At 48.9% G+C, this 25,984-nt stretch overlaps 1 protein-coding gene and 1 pseudogene across 5 annotated transcripts in view; one reads left to right on the top strand and one right to left on the bottom strand.

Annotated features, from left to right (window-relative positions):
- Nucleotides 1–17,282, bottom strand: part of Ramp1 (receptor (calcitonin) activity modifying protein 1) — a 45,375-nt gene extending 28,093 nt beyond the window's left edge. For 3 of the 5 annotated variants that reach the window (NM_016894.3, NM_001168392.1, NM_178401.3), the window contains exons 1-2: nt 16,964–17,282; nt 195–333 (exon numbers count right to left, since the gene is read on the bottom strand). In NM_016894.3, coding sequence (NP_058590.1) covers nt 195–333; nt 16,964–17,015 — 191 coding nt within the window. In that variant the 5' untranslated portion in view covers nt 17,016–17,282. Of the gene's footprint in view, nt 1–194; nt 334–6,549; nt 7,486–9,711; nt 12,681–16,963 lie in introns of those variants that run through there. The other 2 variants (XM_017321671.1, XM_011248050.2) reach the window with 2 other exon arrangements.
- Nucleotides 24,941–25,816, top strand: Gm7776 (predicted gene 7776; annotated as a pseudogene).

Raw genomic sequence — 25,984 nt, 5'->3', positions numbered from 1 at the left:
TGGCTACCTGGGCAGCCATCGAAGACACAGCTCCTCCCACCCACATGTCATAAACATCTGCCAATGACTGAGACTCCCTTTCCGCTCCATCCTGTCCCTTTAGACTCTGGCTTTCCCCAGACCCAGTGGCCTGATGCCCCAATGTAAAGGAGAGGACATGTCTCCCAGCCTCCTTCTCTCCTGATAGGACTCACTGTATGGTCTTTCCCCAGTCACACCATAGCGTCTTCCCAATAGTCTCCATGTTCTCCTTGAAGCGGCTGAGGCACAGCTCCTGGATGAGAGTCCCATAGTCAGGGTCCCGGCAGGCAGTGACCATGAAGAGATGGTGAGCTGTAAAAAAAAAAAACAAAAACAAAAAAACAAAAAAACATACAAGGGCTGTTACCTACTGGCTCTCTCTCATTGCCTTTGGTGGCCTCTTCCATTGCTCCCCGCCTCCATTCCAGCCCATCCCAGGGTCCCAGAAATGTGTGTCTGTGTGATCAGGAGATAACACCTGTCTGAGTTTCATTTTGTTGTGATAAAAGCAACTCCGGGAGGAAGGAACGTAACACAGGTGGTCACATGGCATCCACAGACAAGAGCAGGGAACAGTGAATGCATATGTGTTCATTTGCTTGTGCTCTACTCAGTTTCTCCATTCTGACACAGTTGAGGACCCTCTCTGCCTAGGGAATGGTGCTGCCCACAGTGCAGTTAAGACAGCCTCCCACAGACATGCCCACAGGCCAACCCAATGTAGAAGAGATCCCCTTCTCAGGTAATTCTATGCTGTGTCAGGTTGATAATCAAAACTAGCTACCACTGTGCTTTGAAAAGGCAGCAGGCCTCAGGCACAGCTGGCTGGGGTTGAGCCTAGGCCTGCCGACTTCCAAACAAGGGCTGACCTGAGTCAGTTAGTGATCTAAACATGACAGGAGGAACCACTGCAGCTCCAGGGTGGATTGCAGGAGACCATCCTGGCCCACCTTGTTAATTTAGCACCTAGAGGTGTACCACATTACCCAGCCCTGGGCATATTACCTGTGCCTGGGTGTTTAGCGACCCTAAACCAAGCTGGCGAATTGCAATATGAACTGTGTCTTTCCTCTTTTGTCTGATGAAAATACGAGATCAAAAATCATCCCCGAAGCTCCACATTGCACAAACTCGAAGGTGACCTATTTCCCCAGAGCGGAATGCTAGCTGTGGTTGATGTGAGCTGGTAGAGAGGGCTTCTTTCTCTGGTTCCTGTCCTCATGTTGCCTGATCTCTTTGGGTGGAAAGTCCATCCTCACCTCTGTGAGAGGAAGCTAAGGGTACAGTCATCACATCCTTTGCTCAGAGTCTGGCTGCTTAGCCCCCATCCATCCCTCTCCTAGACCACACTGGGCATCTTCTCCTGATGGGGTCCAGCTCTATTCACCAGCTTAGTCCTTATTCCTGGAAGAGGCTCAGTACAGGGATCTAGTACTGCATAGGGCACTGTGGGAGCCTTGCTGGTCCTTAGAAGAGGGATAGGGGAAAGCCTAGTCTTGTTTAACATCCTGTCTCATGAGAATATCAAGTTGTTCCTCACTGCTCTGGGGACCAGGGAGCCCACTGCAGCAATGGGCAGAGTGACCCAAGGACTGAGCCCAGGTCCCAGGCTCAGGAACACGGTCTGGAGAGGTTGGAGACGCAAGGCCCGTAGGCTCCAGACAGCACAGGGGAGCCAGAGCTGGGCTCTTCAGAACTGTTAGCTCCATCATGTTCTATTGAAGGGTGGCCCTATCATAACTATCTATTTACTGATGAGAAAACCGAGGCCTCACATGAGAAAAGAGTTGAAGTGTCAGTGCCAGAGGTGGTGCAGACCAGAGCTGAATTTGGTCCTGGCTCTCATAGCCCAAGATGTAGCTCTGGTGCTGGCTTGAGATAAGACCCTAGAGAAGCTTGGAGTGAAGTCAAAGGGCAAGGCCTGTCCTTTGAGGTTGTCATGGTGGGGCAGGTAAGGAAGAGCTGAGGAGCACAGAGAGGGTGGGGAACAAAGGGACTGGAGGGTACCACCCAGTGTCACCCACAGTGCTGCCAGGAAGGATACATTAATGGGTGGACCATTGGAAGGATACAGATCTGGCATCTGCCAGCCCAGCCCCGGATACTGAGGCCATGGACACAGCAGAGGCACTGAGTAGCTCACAGAGAGCGAGATGTTTCAAGTTGGGCGGAGAACAGGAGGAGAAAGAGTTCTGATCATAGGAACAGAGCCATCAGCTGCCTGACCAGGACAGATGGACCCCAGGGGACAGGAGATATCCATGAGGGCTGAAGCCCAGCTATGCAGCAGAAACTGGAGTATCCCCTAGAAAGTGATCTCCACACTCATGTGCTTGGCCCACCATGGTCTAGGGAAAAGGGCTGGCATAGGACTGCCTGAGTCTGGACAGGGTGCCCAGCATGGCTAGAATCAGTGTTTCTGAAGCCAGGGTGGTATGGCACCGAGCAAAACTTCACAAAGTGGCACACAGTGAATTCCCTGGCAGTGAGTTGGGCGTGGGACCATCCTTGTATGGTAATAACAGACTCTGGAGCATGTATCTTGACAGTGAGGCCAAAGCAGTGAAACTGAAGCCCTACGTTTAATTAAAAATAAAAAGCCAAATAGCACACCAGAGCCCTGTCCCCAGCAGCATGTGGAACCACGTGTGGCCTGGTGGCAGAGCTCTGCAAATCTGAGCTTGCTCTCACTGCAGGCAGACATGCCACCAGGCTAGTGCCAGCCAGTCTGAGACTCCCCACAGGCATCACTAATCAATAGGTCGAGACTGGATAGGGTAGGATACCCTGGGAGGCTAGCCACTCAGGAAGAGGTTGAAGGAGGTTGTGTCAGGATGGTAGGCTTGGCACAGAGATGCCCACAACTCTGAGATGGGGCTGGTGAGGAAAGGAGCTAGGTGTTGGTACACACTAGAGTCCTGAGAACAAAGCTGAGACCTGGGGACTTTTAGGAAAAGCTAAGGAGTAGCCGTCGTGAGTGGAGACCTGTCCAAGGGAAAGGCTGACAGATGGAAATCGCTCTTGGGAGGCAATCCACAGCCTTCAGTGAGAGACCTCTGCTCTTGAGGGGCCATGGAGGGGCTGCTGGAAGTTTTCTGGGCCCAACCTAGAGCCCTAGGAAACACAGAGGACAGCAAGGCACCACTCCCCAGCAAGTACTTGAACTGCACTTGAGCTCATGAAGCAGCCAGTATATGGATGCTCAGGCCACAAGAGTACAGTGAGCACACCTGGGGACCTCGGAGCCAGCAGCGCACACTTGAGGATCATGTCAGCCACAGTGGAGGCTGGGGAAAGGGTAACACCATCTCTGTCCCACCAGGATCCCCTGTGGAAGCCTTCCTGTGGTAGTCAGGAAGCCTCAAATGTACAGCAAGCTCCAGAAGCTGGGATGAGACCTCGTGTGAGTGTCAAGGGTCCTCTCTCCATTTATCCCCTATACTTTATGGCTCCTGGCACCCAGACCTGCCTTGTACCTCATATGACTCCCCCTTTCATGAACTCCGTGCCCCAAGCTGTCCTCCTCCAGCTGCCCATAGCTGCAGGAAGCCAGCACACCCTCCATAGACATAGACACAGCCACATCCGGGGTGCTCAGGGTGAGGGGGCAAAGACTTTTTTTTAAAACCACATTTGCCCTGCTTTCACCTCCCACTCCTTTCTGACTCACAGGGGCAGTCGTCCCTGGCACGCAGCAGAGTGGCACATACATTTTCACCAAATGCCTGAGATACCCACACACCACTGCCAGGAAACACAGCTAGGAAAGGAAGGCAGGGTACCTGGGGTCACCACTGGTGCAAGGTACTGGCTAGGCAATGGAGAGGATCAAGAGTGACTTGGCCTTCCTTCCTGTTCTGGAAGAGTCAGTTTTAGGGCAGAGAAGGGGGTGCCTCAGGGAAGGTTCTGGGTGCCATGCATTAGAACCCGGTGTGTGCTGATGTCGACACCAAGGATCAGCTAAAGAGATCTGGTGTCCCCAAGTCCCCTGTGAAGGGGCCAGGGAGGGGAATAGGAGATGCACTCCTGTCCTGCAGAGCTAGTACACAGGAGAGACTGTGCTGCCTCTGTGGAGAGATGGTCCCCAACAGAAAAGGGCACTTGGAGGCTGGGGGCCCAGAAGGACCAATCATGTCCCCTCCACACTTCCAGGAGAATGCTTCCCCCCACCCCACCCCCAGCATTCTGCCAAGACAAAAATCTCCTGGATAGTCTTTGGGCCTCCCTGGTCTAGCTGTAGAGCTGACCCTACCTGACCTGGTCCTTGTACCTCCCATTCTTCTCAGATCACCCCTCCACCTCCCAAGGGGGAGACTTGCTATGCTCAGCCCCATCTTTCTTCTGCTAGACTCATAAACTCATCCCTTCCTGCCTTGGAGAGTGTGGATTGGGGCCACGGGCAGCTCCGCAGGCAGAGAGTAGTTTCATTTTGTAATTGGAAGAACATCCTAATCTCTCATAAAGAACAAGCAACAACAAACAGTAAAACTGCCTCAAACTTTAAGCTTTGGAGTCAAAAGGCTGACTCTATGTGCAGGCAAATGTAACCACTGGGGACTGCTGCCTCTGAAACCTAGACGGAGACAATGCTGCTCTCTCAGCTGCCTGTCAGGACAGGCGTGCCCCTCGGCTGTGCATAACTTCAGAATTCAGCATCGCTCCTCTGCTCCTTCTCTCTACTACTATATGTGCCTCAGCTGAGCACACATAGCATCACACACAGAGAGAAGCCATCACGAGTGGATGACATCAGAGTGCTAGTGCCGGCTGCCATCCTGAGCGTGCTTACCACAGACGCTCTGGAGATGTGGGCTCAGGACTTCTCAGGTAGCAGTAACCCACAGGGGGTTCCTAGGGGAACCTCTGTCCTCAGAGGCTCTGAGACTCTAGGGCAGTCCTAGCAGATGACGGTCCCTGCCACATCACAACGATGCCCAGAAGTAACCAGGCACCTGGGAGCAGCATTTGCACGACACTACATCAGTGACAGATGGCTCCCACAAAGGAACTGGAGGTGAAGAGAGCAAGGACATCCCGAGAACATGAGGGCAAGCTGAGAACAATCCTCTGCACCATCTTTCCCCCCACACCAGGTCTTCAGGGCATCTTCTGTCTGTGTGGGTGGCTCTGACATCCCTACAGCTCATCCTACACAGTCCTAGGAGAACAAAGGGTTTTCATTGTTTGACACTAATGGTGGCACCCCAGTTTTGTTTTTTTTTTTGAAAAGCTCTGTCTGGAACCTTTTACCTAGTAGAGGAGGTAAAATGTACATCTTGGCAGCCCAAGGGTCTGTCTCAAGATTAGACCACCTTCTAGGCCACAAAGCATGCTTTAACAAATGTAAAAGAGACAAAGGTAAAAGAGTCAGGAATTTTCTAGTGTCTTATGGGACCACAGTGAAATGAAACTAGAAATAAGTAACAAAACCAATCGCAGAAACTACACAGTCATTCGAACTGAAGAACACACTTTTACATACCTGCCCTGTAGACCAGCTGACATGTTCAACCTCTAGTCTGACTACCTGGGGAGGCAGAGGCAGGTGGATTTCTGTGAGCTCCAGGCCAACAAAGGCTACATAGTGAGGCCTGCTCAAAATTAAAAAAAAAAAAAAAGACTATTAGTCCACTTTCGCTGGTGAGCATAGACATGAAAATGGTCAATCAAATACCTATATATAGAATTCAAGCACACACCAAGACCAAGGTGAGTCATGATCAAGGTAACCAGGGGCTACACAGTTGCTCCAGCATATGAAACCAAGGACTGTAACACAACATAGAAACACACTTTAGGGGTGCCAGAGAGATGGCTCAGCAAGTTCAATTCCCAGCAACCACATGGTGGCTCGCAACCATCTGTAATGGGATCCAATGCCTTCTTCTGGCATTTCTGAAGACAGCTATAGTGTACTTATATAAAATAAATCAATAAATATTTTAAAAAGGAAAGAGAAAAGAAACACACTGTAGGACAGAAATCACCTGATCACCTCTGTAGATGTGGAAAAGGCCTTAGAGAAAGTTCAGTGTCACTTCATGAGGGAACTAAGAACATAAGGAGTAGATTGTAATGTGACAAAGGCTGTATACAGAAAACTATAGACAGGGAAAGCGAAAGCATTTCCTCCAATATCAGAATAAGGAAAGTGAGCATTATGCTCACTCTTCTTTTTTCTGTATCTGCCTGTGTGTATATACACATGACACACGAAGATGCATGTGTCCAAAGCACACACACATGCACACGCACACGCACATGCAGATGTATTCACGTATGCAGTGGCTGTGTGTGGAGAGCAGAGGATGCTTCCCAGCGACCAGACACTGCACACAACACAAATGCCCCTTGAGGGGCCCTTCCTGTTGCTCCTGCTCACTATAGCACTTACACTCATAGAGAGGGCGATAAGAGAAAGAAACAAAGATACAAACAGGAAAGGAGAAGTCTAAGCATCCCTATTTGCAGCTGACATAGACCTGTACTTAAAGACTCAGAGGACTCCCCAAGAAAACTAGATCTTACCCATCCGTTCAGCAAAGCACCAGGAAACAAAAGCAACACACAACTCAGTAGCCTCCCTGTACACCAACAATCAAAATCCTATACCTGTGTCAAAAAAAGAAAGAAAATTAAAAAAGAGAAAGGAATAAATACAAAAAACCAAAACCAACCAAACCAAACCAAAACAAAAAGTGCCAAAATTTGAAAAATGAAAGGAAGAAAAGGAGGACAGATGGACAGGATGGACAGGATGTCTCTACAAGTAGCGAACAATGGGAAACAGAAAACAAAACCCCAAATGCAGTTCTTCTGTCTGTCTGTTTGTTTGTTTGTTTGTTTTTCTGAGGCAGGGTTTCTCTGTGTAGCCCTGGCTGTCCTGGAACTCACTCTGTAGACCAGGCTGGCCTTGAACTCACTGAGATCCACCTGCCCCTGCCTTCTGAGTGCTGAGATTAACGGTGTGTGCCACCACGTCCAACTCCCAAACATGTCTTAAAACCAGAAAAGCAAACAATTCCCAGAGACCACTGACAGTGCCCCAGGTCCCACCAGGCTCTGCATGGGGGCAGCATCCTCACAACTGTCCCAAGGGATGTGACCCTGTGCTACCTTCATTCTGGTGAGGAGCCTAGATGATAGGGAGTAGCCAGCCCAAAGTCACGAGACCCAGGCAAGCAAATGCAATGTGTCCTCCCAGTCCTTGGAAACGTCAGATGCTACCTGGGTCTCAATGCTGCCAGGAGAAGGAGAGTTAGCCTTCTCCCAGGGATGAGCCCCTTCCTGGTTCTCTAATACAAAGTGGTCCTCCCAAAAACCATATACACACATAAACAGCAATATCAAACTCAGTAGGTTGTACTTACATAATTGTGCGCACTTGTACATAAAACACACACACACACACACACACACACACACACACACACGTAACAATAATAAAGAAAAAAACCCTATGGATTTGAGATAGACCTGGAAGGGGTTAGAAGGAGGAGACCTGGGAGGGACTGGAGGGAGGAAAGGGAAGGGGCAATGTGATATAATTCTATTTTAATTACAAACGTGAACAACCTTTCAAAGAGATTCAAAGGAGTACCACCATCAAGGGACTCCTGAACACCCCAACAATGAGCAGTGCTTAGTTCCAGCAATCTAAGACTTAAAAGTGATAGATCATAACATGGTCCCTGACAAAGTGCAGTTCCACCCACAGAGTAATGGATGCGATGCTGTTCATAGCAGCCAACCCAGAAAATAACGCTTGCTGGTGAGGAGGAGGTTCTGTGCTCCGTAGGCACGAGTGTGAGGTGGCGAGGCTGTGTGGAATACAGCACGGTGGCTCCTAAAAGAATCCAAGATAGAATCACCATGCGGTGATGCAGCATGCAGCAACCCTTCTAAGTGAATATCATAGGGAACTGAAAGAGGCGGGGACCCAAAGAGGTGTTTGCACACCACATGACCAGTGGGAACCAAGAAACTGCTCCACATCTCCCTGGATGGAGAAATAATCCAGAAGTGATATGTCCATACAGTGGAGGTCTCTTTGACCTTCACAAGAAGGAAAACTTGACTCACACTGTAATGTGATTAATCTCGCAAACACATGTGGAAAGTAAACTCCACAGGGTCAGGATCGGATTCCATAAGGCACCACTGAAGCTAACATCTAGATAGAGCATGGGGTGGTGGCTGCCAGGGGTTGGGAGATGAAGGAGGAGGGCATCAGTGTTTAATGAGAACAGAGTTCTAGGCATTCTGGATGTAGCTAGGCTAAAGACTCCATGAATGTCCTTAGCACACTTAACTGTACACTTGAAAGTGAACTCCAGATGTCCTTTAGGGAACTTGGTTGGTAACTTGACTGGATGTGAAATCGACTAAGAGACATGCTTCTAGGCAGGTCTGTGTGGGGATTTTTTTTTTCTGAAAGGGATAAACTGTGGAAAGAAAAGTCTCCCCTCAGAGTGAGCAATGCCTTCGAGCTGTGGCCCAGATACAAAGAGATCCTCAGGAAAGCCACTTCTTGCTCACCTGCCTTCCCTTCTTGCTGGTGTGCGCATCTACACTGCTGCTGCTGCTGCTGCTGCCTCCTCCCTGATCGACATCTCTCATGGACATCAGCCTCCAGTTTCTTTGACTTTCTACTGTGGACTGAAGACCAGGGGCTCTCTGGGGATTGCCTAGGCCTTCAGTACCAGACTGGGACCGTTGAGGCACCCAGCCTTGTGAACTAAGTAGCTATCAGGTTCCCAGTCTCTTCAGTATGTAGTCAGCTGTTGCTGCACTACCCAACCCACATGGAGCACATCAATCTAGCAAGTCCCCTTTCACAGTATGTATTCATTCTACCTGTTCTGCTCCTCTAGAGAGCTGTGACTAAGGCAAGCACAATTAAGAATAAAATGTCAAAAGCAACGTGTGGGAAGAGGAGGCAGTACTCTAAGTAGGCTGCAGCAGTGACTGGCAGGGCTTATCTGTCTCCTGCACACAAGGCTATGGAGAGAAAGAGTGGATATCTCCCAAGTGTGAGGTCTATAAAGTGCACAGATCTACACAAGTGACATGAACAAGGACACAGAGGACTTGGGTTTTTAGCCTAACACAAGGAACACCTTATCCACTTGTGTGAGAGAGCCTGCTCCCTCAGTCCCTGCTTGGCTGAATTTTGTTAAGTTTTTGTCTGTCTTGTGCCTGATGTCAGTATCTTCAGAATTTTTCTGTTTGTGGTTTCCTATTTCCTCTTTGACATAGAAAGCATTTGGAAAGAAAAACGGCTTTTTAAAGATGGCGGGTGAGAGTTTTAGTCAAATGGCTAGAATTAACAGAAAACTGTGTTGTGGACTGAGTGGCTCATGGCCAGTCACAAAAGTCAATGTGCCAGGCTCAGGAGTCATCTGAAGGTCATTCTATGTGGGGAGCCATGGCAGATCTGTTGTCCCAACCATGGTGTAATAAAAAGCAGTAGTGACTGTCTGGGATCCCTCACCAATGGAACTTTAAAATATATTTACCAACTGCTCTCTGTGCCAAAGAGGAACTAAAACCGCAAACAGAAAAGTCTAAAGATATCAACAGCAGGCACAAGACAGACAAAACCTTGCAGAATTCTGCCAAGTGGAGGACTGAGCACGCTCACTCGCACAAGTGGATACGGCAGTCAAAGAAAAATGACCAGCTGCTCACCAGCACTGACTCTTCAGAGGGAAAGGCACAAAGAACACCAGGCGATGTCCCTCTGTCCTGGTCCTGAATCATAAAAACACCAGCTCACAAGACTGGACCTAGAAGATCCCCACAAATATGGAAGGAGTTAGAGATGTACCATAGCCTACACGGAACTCCTAGCCGTGCAATGGACTTATAGCTTTACAGACAAAGGACATGCTATCCTGAAACGCCTCGGATAGAGAACAAAGGTGCTCCCTTAATCTCTGTGCTGCAGTTTGGACACAGAATGTCCGGATGATGGATGCTGAAGGCCCAGCACTACAGTACCAAGGCGGGGCTTTTGGCTCTTGGGGTTGTATTTTAATAGACTCTTGGGAGGTAATTGTAACGTTGAAGGGAGTAGATCCTGAGGGGCTAGATTCTGTCCCTGGCTCCTTTCCTCCACACCCCCTTTGGCCTCCTTTCTGCCATGAGCTGGGAAGCTATGTGTAATCACGTTTTCCTGTAGCCATCCTCTGCCTACCACAGTCCAGAGATAAGACAACCAAGCAACCACAGACTGGAACCTCTAAGAACCTGAGCCAGAATAAACCCCTACTCTGTTCACTTGATTTTGTCAAGTATTTTGTCCCAGGGGTGAACTGTTGGCGGCGTTGGCTAGTTTGATGTCAACTTGACACAAGTTGGAGTCACTGGAGAAGAGGGAACCTCAAGTGAGAAAATGCGTTACCAGAGTCTTTACCTACAGACAAGCCTGTGGGGCATTTTCCTGATTTCCTAATTGATGTGGAAGTGCCAGCTTATTGTGGGCAAGGCCATCCCTGAGTTGTTGATCCTAAGAGTCATAAGAAAATAGTTCATGCAAGCCCTGGAGAGCAAGTCAGTAAGGCAGCACTCCTCCCTGTCCCCTGAACCAGTTCCTGCCTCCAGATTCTTCCCGGACTTCCATGGATGATGGACTGGACTACAGGGTGTAAGACGAAGCACATCCTTTCCTCTCCATGGTGTCTCTGGTCATAGTGCTTTATACAGTGTTGACTGCTCCTCTGAGATTGAGGGCTGATTGGAGACCGTGCTTGCTGCCTGAGAGACTGGACCACTAATTGCTAATTCAGCAAAGGGTCCAAATTAGAAATCTGAAGTATGGTTTCTACTCAGTGTATGTGGGGGGAATTACCCCCCCCCAAAGAGCCATTGGGGTGGGGAATCTTAAGACAAACTATGGAATGTCAGGAATTCCCTGAAAAATATGATGGGAGGGAATGGACACAGTCCTAGGAAATCAACAGATGTCACTACAAAGACGATTCAAGATTCCAAGCAGCAAGACAGGCAAGGAAAACCCCTCCAAGGTAGTCAGCCACAGTCCTGACTCGAGGGAGAAGTGAGGACTCTCAGGTCCTGCAGGAACTGTCATCCTGCCTTGGTACTCAGGGACAGAGGTGATGTTGCTGTGGTGGTTAGTGTGGAAAGGAACCTCTGTCCTAGAGAAAGCCACAGGGGAAAGTGGAGGAGTGACCTAACTAGGAAAAATGAATGAGAAAGACCCCTTCGGGCAGTTTGGGCAGAACAAACAGGTGCCTCTTGGGCGCTTCATCCAGGAAGGGAGAAGGCACCTGGTGGCTGTCTCTATTATTACTCTCGGCAGGCCAGCAGGGCAAGCTGCTCTGTGTGTGTTACTATTTCTTCCTTAGTGTGACAAAACATTTCATCCGTGGAGAGACCGAGCATCCTCCATCCTTCCGTCATGTGCTCATCTCTATAAGACAATGAGATGAAAGTCCCGTACTACAAGAGTAAGGCAGATATTTAGCAGACTTACTACCACAGTTTACAGAAGAGGAAGGCTGCTGAGGCCAGCCCCCCCACCCCACTCCAGGGTGAGAACAAAAGAAAAACCATAAAGCCAAGAGGACCTTCCTGGCCGAAACTGTCCTAGTGACTTGTTGGGAAAAGAGCTCTTAGGAAAAGAGCTCAAATACCAAACAAGAAACACAAAGAGAAGAGAGATACCCACCCCCCACCCCACCCCAGGACACACAGAGTGTCTGTTGGGCCTTAGGACATAGCTTGGTATGCAAAGGCACTTATCAGCAAGCCTGTGGACAGGAGCTCATTGCCAGGACCTATGTGGCAGCAAGAGAGCACCAGCGCCTTCCTGCAAGTTGCCCTCTACCTCCACCTGTGAGCCATGATATACTTGCCTACACCCATACACATGCAAGCAAATGAATACATTTTCTAAAAAAGTGTGCTTTTTAGCTTTAGTTCAGACAGTTAGGAACCAGTTGAGGGAATGCATTTCATTTGTAGCAGCAGACAAAAACCACAGGACTCCAAAGGGGTAACCCTCAGAGAGGAGTCATTCAATGAGACTCCAAAGGGGTAACCCTCAGAGAGGAGTCATTCAATGAGACTTGGCTGAAGATTCAATGGAAATATGGTTTCTTGAGCAGCAGGTCTCAACCCCAGACTGCTGATGTTTAAGTTCAGTGGATTCCCACTGCACTGCCATCCCCCCGCCCAAAAGGTCTGACAACTGAGGGCATAACTAGAGAATCATCCACGTGTGACCCAGTTACCTGTTTTGATCCCTCCTGACTTGTCAAGGCGCCCAGTGGAACTGGGATTGCCTCAGTCTATCCTTGCATGGCTGCTGGGACAGAAGTAGAACCTGTGGACACTCAGTTCTCCGGGGCCTTCACGTGGACTTGGCCTCCCCTTCCCCAGGATTTCACAAAAGCCAGGGTCTGTCTCCAGCCTCTCTTTGCAGCTGTCCCCTCTGCCTGAGGCTTTGGCGCTGACCCGGACAAGGCTCCTGCCCTAAGTATCTTCCTGCCATGCCTCTTTCTTGTGAACCCTTGATTGACATAGATCCCTGTCTTCCAGCAATCACCCTACTGTCCAAGGGCACCTGGCCCTAGGCTGCATGGATAAATTATCATTCAGCATGCAAATGTCAGGAATGCTCCACTCAATTCAAATTTAAGAGAATCTTAGATGAGGATGTCCCTAAATATTGTACAACATATGCTTATACTGAAATTGTCTGAAAGTCCACTTTACCCAAGGTTCCTGTCCTACACCTTTTACCTTGGGGCTCCCTAGAGTCCTTCCCCACCCAAATCTGGCCAGCTCTAGCCCCTGTAGACCACCAGCCCAAGCTTGGATGTAGCCCAGGGCTCTCTCTCTCTCTCTCTCCTCTCTCGATAGGGGTTTATGTATAGCTCTGGCTGTCCTGAAACTCATTCTGTAGACCAAGCTGGCCTTGAACTCACAGAGACCTGCCTGCTTCTATCTCCCAAGTGCTAGGATTAAAACTATGCACTGCCCCAAGCCTGGGGTTTTTATAAGGCACGGCTCAGTCAGCATCCATTTCCTTCAAGCTCCCATGGTCCTCTAAGTGACACGGATCTGGCCTTCCTAAAGTTTAGCTTCAGCTCAACAGGCTCTGACTCCACTTCAGTCAATTTGGCTTCCAGGACCAGGTTCTTTGCACAACCCTGTAGTGAGAATTTTAGTTTCTTTAACAACCCAGTTCCGTTACATGAATCCGTTTTGTTTGTTTGTTTGTTTGTTTGTTTGTTTGTTTGTTTGAGTCCCAGGTATGGGATATGGAGCTGCCTCAGCTTGTCCACAGCAAGTACCTAAAACAGAGTGGTGTTTTACATACAAACCACAAATCCGGTCATCTATTGTCTTAATCATCTCCAAGTGGCTTAGAATGCATAACACAATATAAGCGCCATAGGAGTAGTTGTTAGACTGCATGTCTTCTGGCTACACTTTAGTTGCAGCGGCAGGTGTGCATATGCACTTTTGAGATCACACGTGTGTACGAGCAGAGGACAACCGCAGGCAGTGGCATTTTACCAACTTCCTGCACTGAGGCAGGGACTCTTTGCTGCTTTTCGGCTGCATCCACCAGACACGTGTGCCTGACAGCTCCCTGACTCCCTTGTCTCTCTTAGAATCCGCCCTTAGGAGCGCTGGAGGGACAGGCCTCGGAGCTGGATCTCATGTGGGTTCTGGGAGTTCAAGCTCAGTCCTCTAATATGACTGGCCTTGACCCACTGAGCTTCTCCCTCCAATTCTGCCATTATTGTTGTTGGTAACATTTTGAGTTTTGATATATTTTTTGAGACAAGGTCTCCTTATGTACTATGTAGTCCAAGCTGTCTGTTTTATAATCCATCTATCTCAGTCTCCTGACTGTTGAGATTATACATGGGAGCCACCATGCCCAGGTTAAGAACACTTTGACTATGTGGCTGGTTGTAGCAGATACAGAGGCGACCGAAGAGGGGCAGCTGCCTGGTTAAAATGGGGGCATTTCTCCACCTCGAACCATGGGCATTTGGGGACATGTCGCTCTTCACAGGAGTGGGGCATGTCCTGTGCTGTAGGGCACAGCTAAGGAGAGGTATTTACCAGGCTTCTAGCTGTCTTTTGTGTTGACACCATTTGATCTCCGAGATATGGGACGCATAGAAGGTTAGACACTTGGCTCAAACTTGATGGGTTCCTGGGGTGGATTCCAATTGGGGCTCAAGAGTTATGAGGAGCGCATCTGTTTCTCTCACTCCTCTCTCACAGGATGGAAAGCCTGTGGCTTGCAGGCTGCCCACTGGCAACTGGCACTCAGATCACCCTAAAAACTGACCCACCTTTTCCGGGGCTCCAGCAGAAAACTGACCGTGCAGCCTGCGAGCATCCCAGGGACCAGGCTTCAGCCAGAGCTCTAGTGAGGGTACAGCCTAGCAGGACACATGGAATCTCAGAAAGGAGGGGTGCGGCAGGGTGAGCCTTTGGGGAGCCACTCCCTGGCTCAGCACTTTCACTGGGATTCATACCACATGTGGCGTCCCTGTCACACACTCTCCCAGATGCCAGTTTGGATTTGAACAGAAACTATCAAACTGGTTAGTTCAGGGGTATGTGTGAGGAAATCACAGGAGACTTTTCCAAGGAGTCATTTGCCCCAAGTGAGGATTGCATCTAAAATGTTCCCCTATGTTACTGCAACCTAGCATGGGTAGAAAAACTGGTCTGCAGCCCTGGGCTGGACTGACAGTCTGAACACAGACCCAGCATGTATGCAGGGAAGCTGGACAAACACCAAAGAATCACTCTGTCTCCAAGCTCACACTGATGGCAAGTAAACACAGTGATTCAATTAGCAAGCTGGAGTCCCTGGATCTGGGCTCCACAACAAGAACCGTGTCCAGATAAAAACAGCAACACACCGACTTCCTGGGATGTCCGTTTCACTTGTAGTTTATATATAGTTCAACAAATAGTCCGGAGTCTCAAATCCCCAACCCCCCTTCTAGGTCCCCAGCATGACAGACAAGGAGAGCATGCGTTCCCCAGTACAGACGATCCAAGAGCTGATCCACTGCTGTGCCCAAGAGAAGTTTGCAAAAACAGCAGCTTGCAAAGCAGTCAAAGCTGTCCGAGCTGGCCTGCCTCGTACCCACAGCTCGCCTTTCCTGACAGCTCAGAGCCTTTTGATGGTTATGCATGAAAATGTTTTAAAGTGCACGTGGTCTCTCAGGAGATGCTTTGTAAACACAACAGCACACAGAGGAGAGTCAGCGGGAAGAGAAAAAGACGTATCTGCTGGGATTTCGGTAACTCTTAATAAAGCCAGCAGGTTGACTAAGAGAAGAACCAGCTGGTTTATAGAAGCGTCCCAGATCAAGATCTCACATCCTACAGATTACTATACTTTAAAGAAAAACAGAACTCTTTCTTCCACATAGCCATGCAAGATATCAAAGTCTATCTCCAAGGAGATCTGGCCAGTAGCAGGGCTCGTGAAGAACACTATGAGCTCAGTGATTCCGCTCATCACAGCTGGGTTCCCAAGTCATTAATTCACCGATAACCTCATAGAGTTGTGTTTGTTCTCCCAAGACATAACATCAGCCAGACTGCTCAGGGCTACGTCAAGAGCACAGGTCATTGGACTGAGAGCAGAGCCCTTTTCTTGGTAAACACAGGCGGTCCTTACATGTGGTCAAGCATAAGTGTTCTATTTACACAAGCCTTCCAGGGTGCAGACTCTGGTGCACTAGTAAAGAAACTTAATTTATTTGCTTATTCTTAAATAAAAGGGGGTGGGGGAGGGGCCCAACCAGCTCCCTGTGCTGCTAATGTTCATCTCTTAGGAAACTGAAGCTAAAATTTCACATCAAGCCAAAAGGATCTGAACATAGCCAAAGACAGCAACATTATTATAAGGTTTTGATTTTCACGCAAGTTTAGCCAACACATATAAGGGGCAAATCCACCTTTAGATTCTATTACACAGAAACAGATTTTTAAAGTGTAGATCTGGCACTCCCTGGCAAGGATTAAAAACAGGAGAGCTCTGCCCTGCAAACGGTAGGTGTCCAGTGCTGTTCCTGCCCAGTCACCGGGGACAGGCCACACTGCCCCAAGCTGCTTCCTTGGCTATAAACAGCACTAGTGGGCAGCCTTTGCCACCACCAGAGCCTGTGCAGCAGGTGCCTCTGACCAATACCATGGGTATGGGAAAAGACCACAAGAATCATCAAGCCACAGGCCCTTCCAGGGACACTGGACCGACTCTTTGTTTGCTTTCGTTAAAATGTAGCTATGTACCTGAATTATGTCCAAGAGGTATGACAGCCCCGGGTCCTGAGAACGTTACAGACAAGGGAACTGAGATGGGCAGTTTCTTGTTAGTCACCCCTGGGCTACAGTTTCTGATCAATCTAAAACAAAATCCCAAGCAAGTCTGCCACCTCTAATATTTATTAGCCACACACGCCAACAACAACCACCCTTCACCCCTAGCCTCCCACCCTCCGTGGAAATAATAGTCTCAACCAGCAACTGTTGTAGGTGAGAGTCAGGCTTCCAGTTGTCCTTAGTGTCCGGATCCCTAAGCTGTGGCTCTGGTTGAAGACTGCACATCTGTAAGCTGCTTCTGGCTCAGGGAGCTTGCATCAGTTTGGAGAACTGAAGTGCCGACAGGGGAACCCCGCGACCCTATCCCTCCCGGAAAGCAAGCTGCCCATTGTATGATCAAAAGTTGCTGATGCCTTCGGATGGCCCGCTGGATGATGTGCCCAAGCCACCTCGTCTCCGTGGCAGCGTAAGGTGGTGCAGCGCCCCCTCCCCCGCCCCCATCACCACTCTACTGTCTTGCCCAGACCCCATGCCCTGAGTAAGGTGCGTTCAGGTGCTGCCCTCCCGGCCCCAGGTCACCACCAACGCTGCAGCCCGGGCTACTCACCCAGCAGCAGCCAGAGGCCGCACCGCGGGAGGCCCCGCAGGCCCGGGGCCATGGCAAGCAGAGCCCCACCGTCCCAGCGCCTTGCCGAGCTCTGCGCCCGCTGGAGACGCGCCGGGGGCGGGAGCTAAGGAGAGACCGCGCCCGGCCCACTGCGGCTCCCACGCCCGCGGCTGTCGAGGGCGGAAGCTGGCGGGCGGCACCTGAGGCTGGAGCGCGGCTGGGACTAGAGGGGAGCCTCCTGGAATGTCTGCAGGGCCGGATGGGCTTGGAGGGTCTCCAGGTCCCCAAACTCAGCACCTCGCTCTGACGGCTGGGTTCCTCAGCTATCCTGTGGGCTCTGCAAACACCCCGTGGTCCCATCTCCTTTTCCCCGTGGGGTGCTGGAGTGGTGTGGCCAAAACCAGCCCTGACAACCAACGTCTGTAGGACAAGAAGTGGAACCTCAGGAAAGATGGTCAGTGGGAACAAGGCTCCTTGGAGGGACAAAGGTGTGCTTGACAGCAGGTGGTGACAAGCCAGGGTAGGGTAGCAGAGTCCATGAATACCGAATTTAGGGACAAAAGGAATTGCTAGGTAAAAAGGTGAGACTTCCGTTGGGGTTGGCTACTGGCCATGACTCTACACAGGATGGACCAGTAGTGGTAAGGGAGACTTGGGTGTGTGAATATGAGCAAGAAAGGCCATGTAACACCGGCAAGCTGAGAACCCTGGGGCAGATACCCCAAGTACAGGCTAGGCCTGACCTGGAGAGTCATGGATGCAGCAGCTCAGACTAACTGAGCAGGTCTGCACTCTGCACGCTGCAGGTGAGCAGACTATCACTGGCCCCATACACTGGCAGAGACTTCACTCAGGTTTACAATACTGGTGGGTGAGCAGCGTTCCTCACAGCAAGGGGAACAAGGCTAGAGGCTGCTGCCACCTTCTGGCCAAGCGCTCAGGACCCTTAACAGCAACCTGGTATTCATCCTGAACACAGGCCAAGCCGACATTTGGGGTTCATAAACCTATGTCTTGGGGACCCCACATGTCCTAAAGTCAAGGGGACATGGGGAAGGGAACACATTCTTTTGGCTTGGCTAGCCCTTCGTTTTGAACCTTATGAAGCCCTGCCAGGAGGCCAGCCTCCTTTCATGGACAGACATGGGAGTACGGGCAAGTCATGGCTGGAAAGCAGCTGAGCCCTGCCTCATTCAGTCCTTCCTTTCATGTCTGCAGCTCAGAATCTAGGCTGTGAGGCTCCCCAGTAATTGCCCTGAGTTTCTCCCAATTCACACAGAAAGGATGCAACTCGTTGACACCCGGCCTTAGTGTGGCTGCCCTAGGACTGCAGGTTGGCATCTTCAGTCTGTGAGATTTGCTCACTTCTAACTGGTCATCAGCAGCATTGGATCCCCTCTCACATGGGCATGTGCTGACACTGCGTTAAAAGACTGTCAGAGGGAGAGAGGCATTAAGGTAGAAGTCAGCAGGTCTACTTCTGTACAACACCTTCAGTGGATACAGTTCCCATTTATACACGGAAAAGTAACCAGACCTCAGCAATTGCCACAGTAGACAGTTCAGGGAGCCCTGAGAACAAGAAATCAAGGCAGCCTGGGGCTGCCTACTAAGTTTCCAGACTTCAGCAGGATGAGGGAAGCCATAGTCCAGAAACCAATCTAAGAAACAGAGAGAACGCCTCGGGAAGACATCTGAGAGAGGCAGAGGGCAGGCTTCACACTGTACGTAAGGACACTCCCTGAAGTGCACAGCAGCAGCAGCAGAGCATGTGCACACACAGTCTGGAGCAGCCCAGCTTCCGCTACCGTAGAGGGAAACAAACTGTGCTCAGAGCAGCTGAGAGCGAGCAGGACTAGCCTTAGGCATCAGAGGAAAAGAACCGCTGCTGTCCCAGGGCAGCCTGAAGGAGCGGGACAGCAAGAAGCGAGACCACACAGCATACGGCAACACGTAACCACCACAGCCACACAGGGCTATAAAAACAAAAGGACAAAGAATACTAGAACCATGACCCCACTTTGAGGGGCCTAACTTATGCAACTGTAGTCCCGGAGGAAGAGTGTGAAAGACACCCACAGGGCTACAAACCCAAGAATATCAATAACCCCCAGATAGAAAAAGACTGATCAGGAGAACTGCTGTTGGAGTTCGTCAAAAGACCTTTACTCACAAGGACCACAGAGACCGCCGCCATCGCTGCAAAACGCATGAGGATTTTTATTGATCCAACATGTTAGGGACTCCCCTCTTTCTTTCTTTCTTTCTTCCTTTCTTTCTTCCTTCCTTCCTTCCTTCCTTCCTTCCTTCCTTCCTTCCTTCCTTCCTTTCTTTCTTTCTTTCTTTCTTTCTTTCTTTCTTTCTTTCTTTCTTTCTTTCTTTCTTTCTTTCTGTTAGGGACGTAGGCCAGAGGAGAGACCCAGAACAAAGAAAGATCACACTTTTTATACCTTTGTAAGGGGCAGATTTGAGCAACAGGGTTCTCACTGGTGTAGCAAGTAACCCTTTCAGGCATTGGTTGGTTTGTATAGTAACTAAGTAACCCTTTGGCCTAGTCCCTCACTTTGCTTGCCCCCCATGGTGGGTTATTATGATTTGGTCAGCAAAGTAATAGTACATTAACGTCACAGCTATTAACGTCAGGGGAATTCTTGCAACAAAAGGTGGTTTGTGGTCTTTGTCGGAATTCCATGTGGGGTAGGGGGGCAAGAGAATTGCTAATCTTGTTATGGTTATTTCTCTGAGAACAGCTAATATTGTTTTGGTAGCTGTAAGCTTAGTCATTTTGACCACTAAAACTATGTTTTTACATTTGTTTAGTCAGCCAGCTTCCTTATCTGGCTCTGTACTTTGCCTGCTAGTTCAGTATGGAAAGTCCTTTTTGAAGGGGGAAGGTACTGGGTGGTCTTGAATTCATTTTGGGTATTACACTGCTAACACCAGTCACAGCAGTAACACAGTCCTCACCAGTAAGTAGCCAGAGGAAAGTGGCACAGGCAAACGGGGACATCTTCACGTGCAGCTGGCAAGAACACCAACTATTTTTAGTTTGCCATTCTCCACTGGACAATAGGAGGCTAGACTCGGGCCACTGTCACTGGGCCAGTTGTTCTAAAGCACAGCTGTTAGGTAAGGACTAACAGAAGGCACCTTGGAACAGTCAGCTTTAAGTATTAGTTTGTCAAGTCTCTCAAGGGAGCTGCTGTTAAAATCCAAATACTCAAGGCTTTCGAGCATCTTGGAACTTTACTCCCTCAAATGCACCCAAGGGAAAAACATGCAAAAAGCCCTCAAGAAGTGAACTGTCCATTTGACAGAAGATGATGTGTTCAGCAACACTGGGATAACTCAAGAGCTGTAAAGGAAAGGAGGGAATCGCAAGCTCTGGCTCTTTGTGGTCCAGCCCACCTTAAACCAGCTAAATGCTTGGCAGAAAACAGGGACAGACTGGAAGACAGGAGACAAGAGGCTGGTGTATGGGAGATATGGAAATAGAACTAAAGAATTAACATCTCAATGATCTAGAAATGAAGAGAAAACCAACACCCACAAACCATGGAGCTGAAAAAGGGAAAAGTCAGCTCTACCTAGACCTATCACAAACGACGAAGTGAAGTTTCACACATGGGATGGAAGGGACCCTACACACACACACACACACACACACACACACACACACACACACACACACAATTACAATTGCATATGTGGGCCAGGCGGTGGTGGCACATGTAAAATGTGTGCTTTTTATCTATTTTAATGTTTCATTTCCTATCAACAGTAATCAGTTCTCTTAACTCACTGCCTGCCCTCCTTCCAGTTTCTAGCCCAGCCCCTTCAAATGTTTCCCCCAATCCGTTGTTCCTCTCTCAGTTCCCCAGCAGTCTGCTTAAACACTCCTTTCTCTCAGTTCCAAACCAAAACAACTGTTGTAGCCTATCTACCCAGCTCAGCTCCTCCTGGCTCAACTGTCTCCTAACAATCTCATCTCTGGCTCAACTGTCTTCTCAGCTAGCCCAATGCTCTTTCTCAGCCTCGGCCTGCTTTTTTATATTCTTTCTCCTTCCCAGAAATTCAAGAAGCCACCAACACTGAAGGTCATGAGGGTCAAGTAGTTCAAACAGCTAAGAATTCTTAAAGGGCCAGTTTACGAGCAACTGGGAATCCTTGAAAGGGCCAGGCACACAGGATAAATCACACTATAGGGGCATACTTCTCATGCCAGTGCTTGGGAGGCAGAGGCAGGCGTATCTCTGTGAGTCCAAGGTCAGATGGTCTACAGAGCGAGTTACAGGACAGCCAAAGCTACACAGAGAAAACTTCTCTTGAAAAACCAAAACCGAAACAGAAACCAGAACAAACAAACAAACAAACAAACAAACAAACAAACGCCTATGTGACAGCATGTGCCTTTAATCCCAGAGCTCAAGAGGCAGAAGCAGGTGGATCTTTCCGAAGTCAAGGCCAGTCTGTTTTACATAATAAGTTCCAGGCTAGTGAGACCTTGTTTCCTACAAAGAAAAACAAACCCTCAAACAAACCAAACAAATGCTTGACAATATGATAAATATATCAATGCATAATTAAACTAGGGAACAGGAGACACTAATCTATGTCAGTTTAGAAGCTCTTTTATGTTTTGAAAGGCTAACAATGAAAGAGTTTTCAAATACTGTATGCCTATTTGCGTGTTTCTCCCAAGACAATGGTTTGAAGGCTGCAATGGTCTTGTGTACAGATGAGGACTGGACAGATAAGTGGCAGCGATGAGCCACGTTTACAGAAGAGACAGACATGCAAAGCATACACGATGCCAACGCCGGTTCCAACTATGGAACAAATAGAGGGCACATGGCCCAGCAGACACTCAGCTACCCGCTGTGGCTTAAGAGAGTCTCAGACATCCAACAGCAGTGAGTGCCATGAGTGCACCAGTGAGTCACTCTCCATGACAGACAAGGTACGGAGCCAGCAAAATGCAGCAACAGGTACTGGACCTGGTGAGCAGAGATTTTAGATTTTTGTAAAGCGTCAAAGAAGGCCCTCCGCTACAGAAGAAAGACAACCGCTCTGACTGCAGTCCTCACAGCTGAGTGGGAAAGATAACATCTGTAGAGATGGGGCACACATCCCAGATGTGCTGGGTTGAGGAGACAGGCTTCTGAGTATAGTCACCAGTGCATAACCAGATAAGAGGACTTTGGATTGAGTCCTGGCACCCAGACGGCAGGCCATAACCAGCTGTAACTCCAGTTCCACATACAACTTGCATGTGTGTGTGTGTGTGTGTGTGTGTGTGTGTGTGTGTGTGTCCCTGGGCTAACATCCTGGAGTGTGTAAAATGGAGAGAGTAAACTAATCGGAGTGTTCACAGCTCTCTGACTGCAGAGGTCATATGGCTGCTTCAAGCTCCTGGTGCCTCCACTTCCCACCATAATGGTATGTTTCTGCTTGGATGGAAGGGCATCTTGGGACTCGCAAGTTCAGAAACTACACAGCTCTGAGGTGGGACAGTGTGCCAAGGGAAGGGCATCCTGAGACACAGGAGTTGAGGAACCACATAGCTCAGAAGTTTCAGCCCGGTTGCTTCTCTTCTTCTCTTTATTGCTTCTTGTCTTCTTCTGACTAGAGTCATACCAGGCAGGAAATCTCATTAAATGAGATTTATTGGAGAGTCTAGTGTGTGGAGGGGTGAATCCAGGGATGGCTGCTCTCTGCTTCCAGGAGCAGACAGCAGGGAATTGGATAAAGGGTAGGGCTTACATAGGATCTGAGGGGGCGGAGCTTTTCTGGATTGAGAATTGGTGAGATTTCAAGTCCTGAGGTTGGGGAGCTCAGAGATTGGTGGGTTTTCCTTTTTAGGGATTCGTGGCTTTTTTTTTCCACCCTTGTTTCCCTGTGTTGGGCCCATGGGTTAGGGTGGGAAGTCCTTTCTGGCTGCAGCTGCCTTTTGCCAAGGTATCATCTCTGTGGGGATGCTCAGGGAGGCCGGAGAGGAGAGGCTGCCACTGTGAATGGCTCCTGCAGTGCTGTCTGACCAAGGCTGTAGGCTGAGGCAGGAAAGCTATCACCTCCATGGACAGCTCTTGAGGGGCAGTTCCTGCTGATGTGGGAAAGCTGATGTGCCACTGTGGGTAGCTCCTGGGAGGGCTGCAGGCTGAGGAGATGTGGTGCTGCCATTTTGACAGGATCTCACCATTTTTGATAGGGGCCACCATTTTGACAGCTGGGGTGGGGAGTGTCACTGTGGTTGTAGGCTGGGATGAGAAGGAAGGGCTAGCTGCCACTTTGATGGCTTTTGCTGTGTTCTGCTTAGGGACTGCAGATGGACTGTCCAATTGTAAACTGGAAAGGGCCCTTCATCCCTCATCTGGTTCTTCAGAGGTTCATCATAGCACCAGGGGAAGATGCTTACTTCTTTCTATAGTCTAAAAATGGACCATAAACTGGTGGCCTAAGCAATTCAAGTGTGTTTACACTTGTGGACCTGAGAAGCCTGGTGCAGGTCACTTGGCTAAAAACCAAGGAGCTGACAGGGCTTCCTTCTGGTGCTCCAAAAGAGTATGTTCTCAGGCCCCTCCAGCCACTGGAGGTGACTGCAGTTCCAAACCCCTGGCCTTTCTAGCTGCAAAGGTAGCATGTGTAAGGCTAGCCCTTGTGGCCTCTCTCCTGTTTCATCTGCTATTTTAACAACTCATAAAAGGACTGAGCCATCCAAGCCAACCTCTCCATTGCTGGGTCAACTTATCAGCAGGCTTTCTTGCAGTTACATAAAGGACACACCATTCTGGTAATGGTGATAGGACATCTTACAAGTCCATTCTCCTGCCTACACAGTGGACTTCTATCACTCCTTGAAGCATAAAACAGTGCAGGGGCTAGGAACCAAGGTTGTTGTACTCAGGCTAGGCAAGCACCCCACCACTGAGCGGCCCTACCCACAAGCTCCAATACTTTCCTCTGAACCAGGCTTCTATTTGATAATGAGACACAATAGTCAACCGTGAAAATGCAGTACTTCCCAGAATCCTGGCTGGGAAGGGCTTTCTAATATAACTATGTCCTATCTGCTCACAATCTCCTATGACCGGAATCAAGGCCGGTACCAGGCACAGTCACTATGGAGATTTAATCCCTTTTGACGACAGTTAGGGAACTCTGTTAGCTGAACTTACTAGGTATTCTTTGTTATTCTGATATTATCAAAGGAAAGCCAATTTGAACAACCTGAAATACACTAAAGTTATGTGAAATTTTGCCTTTGATGTGACTTGGAAACATCTGCTCATTTTTTCTTCTTGGCCAGTCTTTAAAAATCCAACAAGAATAATTATGTATTAGAGACTTTAGAACTTAAGTAAAAATTGATTTTTCTTTTTCTTTAAAAGATTGTATTTATTTATTTTATATACATGATGAATACACTGTAGCTGTCTGCAGATACACCAGAAGAGGGCATCAGATCCCATTACAGATGGTTGTGAGCCACCATGTGGCTGCTGGGAATTGAACTCATGACCTCTGGAAGAGCAGTCAGTGCTCTTAACTACGGAGCCATCTCTCCAGCCCCAAAATTGATTTTTTCACTTGAGATACCAAAAGAATCCATAAAGAATCATTTGGATACTTTTAAAATTAATGACTTTAAAGATTTACAAGATGTATTCATTTTTCTTCATGTGTTTTGCTTACAGGTATGTATGTGCACCACATGTATGCATAGTGCCTGCAGAGGTCAGAAGGGCTAGCTGATCCCATGGAACTGGAGTTAGGGATGATTGTGAACCCCATGTAGGTGCTAGGAACCGAACCAAGGTCCTCCGCAATAGCAGCTCTTAACCACTGACAGCTCTCTCTCTCTCTCCAGCCCTTGAGTTTCTAATTTAACCCGTGAAGAGACTCTGGGTGCTCCTCAGAGGCCTTTGGAACACAGAAGTTGCCAGGTCTTTACATTTAGATATTAGAAAGGACTTGCTACCCCCTGCTCTGGCCATGGCCACACTGAGGGTCCATCCTGAAACCAAGCCAAGGTGGATGTGTTCCGTGAAGACCTGTGTAGCAAGACAGAGAACCTGCTTGGGAGCTATTTTCCCAAGAAGATCTCAGAGCTGGATGTGTTCTTAAAGAAGCCAGCTCTCAATGACGCCAACCTGAGCAATCTGAAGGCTCTGTTGGACATCCCAGCACCTGATCCAGTCAAGGAGAAAGAGGAGGAGGAGCAGAAGCACCATCATGAGAAGGATGAAAAGAAGAAAGGGGACAAAGATGACAAAGGTCCTCCCTGTGGCCCAGTGAACTGCAATGAGAAGATCGTGGTCCTCCTGAAACACCTAAAACCTGAGATCAAGGATGCCATCGAGCAACTCAATCTGGTCACTACCTGGTTGCTGCTACAGATACCTCGGATAGAGGATGGGAATAATTTTGGCGTGGCTGTCCAGGAAAAGGTGTTTGAGTTGGTGACCAGCCTTCATACCAAGCTGGAAGGAGTACTTCTCCGAGAGGGGTGACACAGTGGCCAAAGCAGCCAAGTAGCCCCATGTGGGTGACTATCAGCAGCTGGTGCATGTGCTGGACGAGGAGGAGTACCAGGAGATCCATTTGATGGTCATGGAGATCCGAAATGCTTATGCTGTGTTATATGACATCATCCTGAAGAACTTTGAGAAGCTCAAGAAGCCCCGTGGAGAAACCAAGGGAATGATCTATTGAGCCCCTCTCTCGTTCTGTGATGGGTTGAGCAGAAACCTTCCTGCTCTTCACCAGGAACTCTAGACTGGACCCAGTCTTCTTCTTGCTGGGGTTTCTCCCTCACTCTGCCTCCCAAACACAATACATACATAGTTGCCCACCAAAAAAGAAAAAAAAAAAAGAAAAAAAGAAAAGAAAAAAAGAAAGGAATTGCTAACTCAAAACTCCTGAACATTACTTGAAATGGCCTTTCTATATTTTTTCCGAATGAAATTCAGTAATTTTGTCTATATGTAAAAGCATATATATCAGGTATTTGGTTATTGAGAA

Source organism: Mus musculus, chromosome 1 (genome assembly GCF_000001635.26).
Source record: "Mus musculus strain C57BL/6J chromosome 1, GRCm38.p6 C57BL/6J".
Lineage (NCBI taxonomy): Eukaryota > Metazoa > Chordata > Mammalia > Rodentia > Muridae > Mus > Mus musculus.
The sequence above is the reverse complement of the archived record's forward strand: the minus strand, read 5'-3'. Positions and strand labels throughout refer to the sequence as shown.